Source organism: Uranotaenia lowii, chromosome 1, assembly GCF_029784155.1.
Source record: "Uranotaenia lowii strain MFRU-FL chromosome 1, ASM2978415v1, whole genome shotgun sequence".
In the NCBI taxonomy this organism is placed as follows: domain Eukaryota; kingdom Metazoa; phylum Arthropoda; class Insecta; order Diptera; family Culicidae; genus Uranotaenia; species Uranotaenia lowii.
In genome coordinates this window covers 85,047,169-85,057,219 of record NC_073691.1, presented here as the reverse complement: position 1 = coordinate 85,057,219, position 10,051 = coordinate 85,047,169, and the positions used below count along the sequence as shown (strand labels likewise).

General features: G+C 41.5%; 1 protein-coding gene across 1 annotated transcript; it reads left to right on the top strand.

The window, feature by feature from the left end:
* Positions 1-4,236: 4,236 nt before the first annotated feature.
* On the top strand, positions 4,237-9,842 carry LOC129754140 (cytochrome P450 9e2-like). Its single transcript, XM_055750024.1, has 3 exons — positions 4,237-5,264; positions 9,010-9,234; positions 9,296-9,842. The coding sequence occupies exons 1-3, from the start codon at positions 4,289-4,291 to the stop codon at positions 9,727-9,729; spliced, it is 1,635 nt and encodes a 544-aa protein (XP_055605999.1). The 5' UTR covers positions 4,237-4,288; the 3' UTR covers positions 9,730-9,842.
* Positions 9,843-10,051: the final 209 nt, after the last annotated feature.

The following is a 10,051-nucleotide window of genomic DNA, read 5'->3' as shown; positions in this document are numbered from 1 at the left end:
TGCCATCCTTCGACGCTATTTGAAGTACGTGGAATTCCTCTCAAAGATAACTGGTCACTGCACCAAAACGTGGGCGGAATTCGAGGTTTTCCACTCTGACCTGTTGACCGTGTTTTTCCTTTTATGTAAACTTTTTCCACATACTGTACTGCCGTTGGACGCATAATTGTCACATGTGACATTTCTACGTTTTTCACTTTTTGATGCCAATCGTCATAATTTGATACGTATTATTAAAATTCTTTGTCGAAACATAAAGTTTATTCTAGAAATTTCAAGAAAAATTCAAAGTCAATTTGTCACACTGGGACAAATGGACGCATAACTGTCACACTGAGACGATTGGACGCATATTTGTCACACTTTAGAAAAGACCGTGTTATAACTTTGGAGCGTCTTAATAGAATTTCACCAAACTTGGCATACGTGTTCTTGATAGTCGGGAAGGGATCACGGAGATATAAAGAGGGGGCGGGTCACTGTTTTCGCGACATCCCAGCATGTGCAAGAAAAACTCTGCAAACTGCTTCGGGTTCGTTGCTGGCGCTTGGAAGAGTGCATGCAAACGTACGTGCTTCACTGCATCAGTCAAATTATTACTCTTCCAGCGCCGTGTAACTGTAGTCCACAATTAGCCAGAATGGCCATTTGTGATTGTCGGTGGTTTTAGCAGACCATTTTTTTGGTTTTGCTTTGAGTTTTTGATTTTGACGCACTTCGCAAAATACCGGTGATGTCTGTTTTTAATGTTTACGAACTATTCCGCCAGAGTTACTTCATCTGGAACTTGTCCCAGGACCGTATTCACTTCAAACGGATTGATTGTCCTCTTCTGGTATCGCTTCTCTCGTGGTTGCGACATTTTCAGCACGGCAGCTGACAATTAGTTGAAGAAATGTTGCTTCCTGATAAGTGAGTGAGCTGCCGCAAATTGCTCCTCCGTGCTGTTTTATTGATCGCCCCGTTAAAGGCTTTGTTTGTCACCAGATAATAATCGCTTTCAAATAATCCGATTCAGACATGATTTTTTCAATTTAAGCTTCCATTCACGAATAAAACACAAAAGCCACACACGAAATACTAAACCAAACATCTACTGGGAAAATGTTCGTGGTATGACAAATATGCGTCCATTTTTCGACTATTCATAGAATTTCGCGGCATAAATGTCACCCAACGATTTTCATTGAAAAAACAGTTCATTTTCGAAAAATTTGATCGAGGCTCATTTGATAGGAGCATACTTCAGAGATCCACGGCATTGGAGTCAACAAAAATTGCGAAACTGTGCAATAACAGCAAATTGTTTTTGTGAAACTTTGATTGCGTTTTTCTCGCTTTGCCTTTTTGTAACATGTGACAATTATGCTTCCAACGGCAGTGTAGTAAAGGGAACATTTCAATTGGCGCGGACGCTTTGACCACTTCAAACGCCTGACATACTTCATCGGGAGGCAAAAACGCTAAAGCCTGCGTTTGTCGAAAAGTAAGCTGGCATTTGAGGGATTTCGCGTAGCATTGAACCAGATGCAGCTTTTGAATCCGTTTCCAAATGTTTTGCGACAGATGAAACAAGCATCCTATGTGCGTGGCATTCGGAAACACTCGATTGACATCGTTTATTATGGCCGTTTCGAAATCCGTCAGGTTCAAATTGAAATCCATTTAAACCTTGTATTCCGACGTATATCATGGTTTTTAAAGCCTTGATATATGTTTGGTCATTTTTAAACGGTAGTAAAAAATATGCCATCGGAAGAAACACTCGATCGTCATTGGATTTCACGGAACCGTGGATTGTGAACACCTGTTTGAATCCACAAGGTGCACTCGAAAATGTGCTATCCATTATTACCATCTCCGACTCAACCAATTTTTGGGGGTGAAGGGATGTTGCGAAGAACATAATTCTTCCCTCCTCAAATTCAATATTCTTGAGCAAGAATGGTCGATCGTCAAGTGTTTAAGTGAACGCTGGATAGAGTTCACTAAAATCACTAGGATTTTTTGGGATAGCTCTGGCACGCTGTCGTTGAATAGTCCGTCTTTGCGCCTATTTAGACATTGTAGACTGTACCTTTAATTAAAAATAAAACCTTTCAAATACATTTATATGAAAAACAGAATTTAAGAACAGATACAGAGAGGCCTTTGAGTAAATCTAGAAACATGGACAAGAACTACGAGGATACTTCCTCACGATGCGCGTTCGAACTGGGCTAGGGGATCGTTCCTAGCTTTGGAAAACCTAGAAACATGGGGCCTTCCTAGAACTTTGAGTAAACCTAGAAACACGGGCTGTCCAAGAAATTTCCAACTCAATTTAATGCAAAATAACGTCGATAGTGCGAAAATAGTGAATTGTTCATATGGACGACTTTTTTGCGACTTTTGCACAAAATTTGATGCTTGAAATCGATTACCTATGTCTTCAAATCCCCGCCCCGTGTGCATATTTTCACCTCATTTCAGTTCATATAATAATGTCAATATAGCTAAGGCAACATTACCTCTATCGGAGCATCGGCCGTGCATATTCTTATTATTTTTTTCTGACCTTTCGGATCCTTCGATAGATCGTCGTTTAAGCTGATCTCGATACATCAGGCTTGCCATTTGAAGCGCATCTGGCAAGTGGTTATGGGTTCCTTCCTTAACACGTGTTTGCTATTCTCGATAACGGGTTTCGCCCTTGCACCACATTTCTCGGCGGTATCGGTTCTCCGCCTTCTTACGCACTCCCAGAACCAACAATCATCGGTCTAAAATAACAAATTATTTATTTTTGAAAAACAATTTCTCCTCAGTTGTGCATGGTAAATACCTTGGAGTCCAAATTGTAGGCGTATCCGTTCGCAATCAATTTATGACCCCCATGATTGGATGCAACGACTTCGCAATCCGATGCAGGAACAACTTCGCTGAATCCGAAAAACTCTTCAGCAATTCTAATACGAAAAACAGTTAAAGGCGTAAAATAGCATCTAAAGGGAAATAAAATTACCTTTCTGAAGATTTTTAACCTTGTTAGCACGCAACAAACAAGAAAAATTACACAACAATTTCAAGACACGTTTCTACAAATACTGTTACGGCACAATAAAAACTAAGTATCCACTCATCGCGATAAAAGGAAATACACGGGAATTGACAGAACTGAATTTTGGGATTCTATATGAAAAAAAAGAGTAATAATTGGGATACAACATTTGATCAGTTCATTTGCATATTGCACGTTACTACGGTAAATTCATTCCTTGAGTTAATTTTTTTTCTAGGAAAAAATCTTCATGGGGGGGGGGGTAAGCCCCTTGAACTCTCCCCCCCCCTCTCCCCCCCGTTCGGCCTCGATGTGGGCCGTTGTCTATAGAAGCAGTTTTAACAGTTTTATTTTATTATTCATTTTGGCTAACAATTGTGAATTATACCGTTTTGTCAAATTGAATATGAAAAAATATATTCTAAATATTTTCTTAAAGAGAATAGAAGTTCAGGTATTTATATTTCGACAGATTTCAATACATGGCCTTTAAGGAAAAGTTAGGGTTAAGGGTAACCTTAATCACAAGTTCTCAATACAACTGTTGTTCAGTTTTTTTTTTTTAAATTTCTATGCATTGCGTTAGAAGCCTGTTATGCGAATAGGAACAATATTTGTGGATAACAATATGAATTCAATATTAAATAACTGAAATAAGGGAAAATGTTTGTGTTCCAATTCTATCTGAAGCCAGCTTTAATATAATTTAAAGCTTCAAAAACCAGAAATTTCTATAAGATTCCAAAAGAAAAAATAGGTGCATGAATGAGGTGTCAGGGTTAATCAAACGTCCTTCCTTTTCTCCTTCTCTCGAGTAAAATGTCCTATTTTTCTTATTTTACTTCTATTTCCTAGTCCGTCTTTCAAGCAAATCACGTTACTTACACAATTGCGATAGTGCAACAAATGTTTTAAAACAGCAAATAAATGCACTTATTCATAAATCATTCAGACAACAGCTTCCTAAGTCTTGAAATTTGAATGAATTATGCCTTTTGCGCTTATCAATTTCCCCTAAGCGTCGCGTACTGTCTGATTGCTTTCTATATATGGTAATGGCAACCGTCCAAAAATGTCGCCACATAGAAATGGTAACATTATAACAGCACAAAATGCAATCTGAACACCATTCATTGGTGGACCCAAACTACGATAATAAAGGTAAATTGATTTAACGACCGTGACTTTGAGATTCGGCTAGATAGTCGGTTCAGTTCGCGGTCAGCCTTCGCCCTGTTCATTCGCGAAATGATAACAAATTTTATCTACTCTGTTTGCTGCTGGTTGTTCTCCTGGAATACGATTTTGGTGCTGCTTTGTCTGGGAGTTGCTGCGTATTACTTCGGCACACGAAACCATGATTATTTCGCTCGGAATCGAATCCCATCTCCACCTGCGTGGCCCTTTTTGGGAAACTCTGGAAAATGGATCCTAGGAAAAGCTTCCTTCTACAATGTGTTCCAGGAACTGTACAGCGCTTTTCCTACCAGCAAAGTATTTGGATTGTTCGATTTCATGGGACCAGTATATGTGATCCGGGACTTTGATTTAATCAAACAGATATGTGTTAAGGATTTCGATAGTTTCATCGATCGTCGATTCCAGTTTGACGAACACAGCGATCCATTGTTTTCCAACGCACTGTTTTCCCTCAAGGGTGTCAAATGGAAGAACATGCGATCAATTCTTAGTCCAGCCTTCACGGGCAGCAAGATGAGACATATGTTACGATTTATCAATGAGTATTGTTCCGGTTTGAACGCAACTTTGGAATCGATGATCGCTCCCGGAGAGTCCAAAGAGTTTGAACTTGAAGATTTTCTAACAAAAGTCTCCTGTGATATCATTGCCACTTGTGCATTTGGCCTTCAGATGAATAACGTTAAGGACGGCGAGAATGAGTTTTACAAGATGTCCAGATACATGACTCATTTAAACAATTGGCAATGGTTCAAGTTTGTACTGTTTAGTTCATTCCCAAGTCTCGCCAAAATGCTTGGATTTACGCTATTTGGACCGGAGTGTACTGAATTTATGCGGAAGACAATCAAAGATATCATTGACTATCGGGACAGAACAGGTACCGTAAGGCAGGATTTGATCCATCTACTGATGCTGGCCCGGGACCAGAAGCTTAAATTCGAAGACACTGATCGAGATTTGAACAATCTTGGTCTAAGTACTGCTCAGGATTATCCTATTGAAGAAATTGGCACCATACCAGGTTAGTAACAATCAAACCAAAAACCCTGTTTTTTACAGTTTTCAGCTTCATCGATCAATTCTTCACTAAAATTCTAGATTTGTCAAAGGATAAACAACATTCATCAGAACGCAGACAAAGAATTCTTGTACAGTCATTTCGTTGCTCTAACTTATGTATCCTTAAGACAAGGGTCCGGCGTCGATTGTCTGATGCATAGGGCCGATAAAAAATTTTACTGCTGGCGATCTAGAGCCAGCGTCTTGGTTTGCTGCCAGCCAAGTTTCTTGTCAATTGTGCGTATTTCAGCGGCTAGACTAAGCTACCACGAGCTTCTGGGGCCTGCCTTTTCTTCGATGTCAATCTGGATTCCATTCAAGCGCCTCTCTACAAATCTCGTTCTCACCATTTCGCAGCGTGTGCCCAATCCATCTCCACTTACGTTCCCAAATCTCAACCTCTAGCGCCCTTTGATGACACCGGCGATGAAGTTCCTCATTTGAGATCCAGTTACCAGGCCACCAAGCGCGGATGATATTCCGTAGGCAGCGGTTTACGAATATTCTTAGTTTTCGCGTCGTCACCGCATATGTGCACCAAGTTTCGCACCCGTACAGCATTACGGATTTGACGTTTGACTGAAAGATTCGAATTTTCGTTCGTAGAGATATCTGACATGAGCGCCTGATGTTAAGGAGACTCGCAAACGCAAATCGGGCCTTTCTGATCTGGGTTTCGATGTCTTTTCTGGTACCTCCATCAGCGTAATCTGGCTACCAAGATACTGGAAGCACTCCACTTTCTCAACCTGTTGCCCAGCTACCATGAAACTGGTGGGATTGCCTGTGTTGATCTCCATCGACTTTTTTTCTAATTTAGCAGGGAAAAGCCCGTGGGAGTGGAACTTCAGTCGGGGTCCTTCTCCAGTGGGCGTAAAACCTCCTCATCATTCTTTATTTTTTCTTTGATTTTTATCGATTTGTTTACAATTATGTTTGTTTATTTCATGTATCACACTTAAATTTTCACATTCAGTTTTAAAATAACTCAATTTAAGTGAACGTTCAGGGGGTGGTTTGGTGGCGGTTGATGATGGCGGGCGGTGGTGGCGGTTGGTGATGACAGTTGGAGTAATAGGTAATGTCGAGTTAACAGCTTCAGCTTGCAATCAATATCTAGACCGAGATATGTAAAGTGGTTTACCTTTTCGATTGGTACTGAATCTTACTATCAAATCGCCATGTATCTACTTGTTCTGTTCTTCTGGGTGAGGACAAAATCATGTATTTTGATTTCGTAAGATTCAATGATAGTAGATTTTCATCTAAGTAACTTCTTAAAACTTCTATGTCAACGCGCATACTTTCGATTATGTCTATAGAATCATTCCCGGTGTAGAACAAAGATGTGTAATCAGCAAAAAGGCGTGGTTTCCCGTTCAAATTCAGGTTTGGCAGGTCGTTTACATATGTCAGGAATAGAAGTGGACCATGATTGCTTCCTTGAGGTACTCCCACTTTTAACATTCGATCACTCCACGTACTCCATTTACGGACACAAATGGATATCTCCCAGCAAGAAAGCTTCTAATAAGCTCCAAAGCTTTGCCTCGTATGCCATAGTATGCAAGTTTTCTCAGTATGATCTCATGGTCTATAGTATCGAACGCTTTTTTCGCGCTCTGGCTATTGTTAAATACGTCACGAAGCAATTTCGAGAAGAATCGGTGATGTTGATTGATTAAATGCGCAGGTATTCCATCAGGACCTATGCTTTTATTGGCATTAATGTCCTTGATTTTCCAAATTACCTCTTGTTCGGTTGCTGGTTCCAGGAAAATTGAGTTTCGTAGGTGTTGTAGGGCTCCAAATCGGTTGGTATTTCTCTGGCTGTTTATAGTAGATGCAAGCTGGGGCCCTATGTTGCCGAAGAAGCAGTTGAAAGTATCCGAAACCATCTTCGCATCGCTTGAAAGGTTTCCATTGATCATCAATTTCGGTGTATCTTGCTCATCAACTCGGTTACCACATATGGAATTCAAGTATTTCCACGTATTTCTACTGCTAGCGTTTTTAAACAGATTGCTGTAAAATGCTTTTTTCGCGTCTTCCTTACACTGCTGCAGTTTCCTCGAAGCCTCGAAGACTTGGTCTTTCTGACATTGACTTTGAGACCTGCTGTCTTGGAACTTTCGGTGAGGTCGTCGAGTTTGCTCTGCATATCCGGTTATGTTTGGGTGAGCAAAGCAATATCGTCAGCCCGGTCAAGATTGTTCGGTTGCTCCATTGTTGAAGGATTCCACGAAAATCCTCGGCTCGGTGCACAGTCGATCGATCCAGTCAGAATCTTATCCATTACGATTAGAAAAAGTAGCGGTAATAAGAAACATCCCTGTCTCACTCCAAAAGTTGCTGGGATTCGATCAGGCAAGACACTGTCGTGCAGGACCATGCTCGAAAATGTCTCGTATTGTGCTTCGATGACTCCTCGTCGCCTTAGAGCCGCCCAGATGTTCTCATGGTTAAGTCGGTCGAATACTTTTTCGAAATCCGTTGATTTGTTCCAGTATTATTCGTAGTGTTGTGATGTTGTCCACGCACGATTGTCCAGATCGGAATCCAGCTTCTTACCGTCGGAGTATCACCTTGCAGTGTACTTTGAGGGTTGTACAGATCAACGTTAGGCCGCGTATCAACGCCTGTTACCGCTTTCTGGCAGATCACCTGTCTTCGGGACCTTTACGAGGAACCCCACATCCAGCCAGTCGGGAATGATGCAGTATTCCAAATGTCAGCGAAAAGCCAGCTATTGCATCCAGCGAGGGCGCTTTCGAGTTGACGCCATTAATGCGACTTACTGTTGGCGCTTCTAACTGCGGGTTCTGTTGACCATTTCTTTTTAGGACTTAGAAGAATTGATCGAAGTGTTCAGTCCAACGTTTAAGCTGATCTGTTCGATCGATCAATAACTGACCTGTTAGGTCTTTCAGCGGCATTCTAGCATTAGTCCTTGCACCATTGAGGTGGCGAGAAATTTCACAAAGTAATCGGATGTCTCCACTGGCGACGGCTCTTTCTCCCTCTTCGGCTAGGGAGTTTGTTCAGGCTCTCTTGTCTCGTCTACAAGCTCGTTTGCTTAATTCCGACTTTCGCCTTTCTCCGATCATCGATCATCCTCCAGGTTTCATCCGACATCCACCCACTCACTACCACAGACTTTACCGAGAATATCATGGCTCGTCGTGATTAAGATGAAATGCTTGATTCCACACCGCTGTCCTTCGTCTGTTCTGTCAATCGACAGTTTCGAGGCTCAGGATTCTAGCTGTTCTACATATGCCCTTTTCTCCTCTGGGTTCTCCAACCGACGGACGTCGTATCGACACCCGACTTTCTTCTCTCACCGTTGGACACGCGCAACTCTCAGTCGTATCTCGCCAAGGACGAGGTGATGGTCAGATGCAATGTCCGCGCTTCGCTTGTTAAGGACATCGAGAAGGCTCCTTCTCCATTTTCGGCTGATGCAGATGTAGTCAATTTGATTTTCTGTTCGGCCATCTCGGGACACCCAAGGGTTCTTGTGTGCTGGTCGAGATGGCGGAAGAGCGATCCACTGATCAATAAGCTTTCGTTTCGTTTTTAAAACCGATAAAAAAAAAAGAAATTTTCAAGATACAGCTAGACTGTATTTCATGAATAGACCATTTTAAGCCAATAAAAATAAATTTTACAATACGAAATATTTTCAAAAAAGCATCCTTTTTCAGACTGGACGCTCGACGTATTCGTATCGCAATGTTTCGTCTTCATCTTCGGAGGGCTGGACACAGTATCGAAGGTTGCATCTTTCATGGCCCACGAGCTGGCCATCCATCCGGAGGTGCAGGAAAAGCTTTATACCGAAATCAAAACAACCCTCAAGGCCAAAGGATCCGAACCAATCACCTACGAGGACATCCAATCTCTAGCTTACATGGACAGAGTCGTAACAGGTTAGTGTTGACAGGAGTTTAATCATTTTAAACCGCAGAAACACATTTTTGTTCTTTACAGAAACACTACGCAAATGGCCCCAGGCTCAGTTCATCGATCGTGTCTGCACCAAACCGTATAATCTCGATTTAGGGGACGACAAGTCAATCCCTCTGGTCCCTGGCGATTTTGTTTGGATCCCTGCTATGCCGCTGCAACGGGATCCAAAATACTTCCCCGACCCGGAACGCTTCGATCCGGATCGATTTGCTCCGGAGCGCCGTGACAGTTTGGGCAATTTCGTGCACCTTTCGTTCGGAATCGGGCCGCGTAACTGTCTGGGGAATCGCTTTGCGCTGATGGAAATGAAGACCGTCTTCTTCTGGATCCTTTCCAAGTTTGAGATTACGCCATCTTCTAGGACACAGAATCCTTTGCGGATAGGAAAAAGCCTGATGGTTCCCCAAGTTGAAGGTGGGATCTATTTGAATTTCAAAAATAGACAACCTCGTTGACATGGATGTATCAGACGATAGATACATCGCGATCGTCTGTAATATTTAAATGTAAAATGTCAATCAATTAGCAGTTGGTACATTTTTCTAGTAATAAAAGAAAACTAAAATAATATTACAAAGTTTTTCTTTTCCGTTTAAAATCATTTAATTTAGGAATAAATCTGTCACAAAGAGCCGTAGAAACACTTTCTTATGGAAAGCGAAAATACTGTGCAAGATTTTTCATCGAATCCTTTCTAATGTGTGCATTGAAAAAATGATCTTTTTTCAAATGGCGATTAAAAATAACCCTAGACAGATAATTAAATGAGGAGTTTAA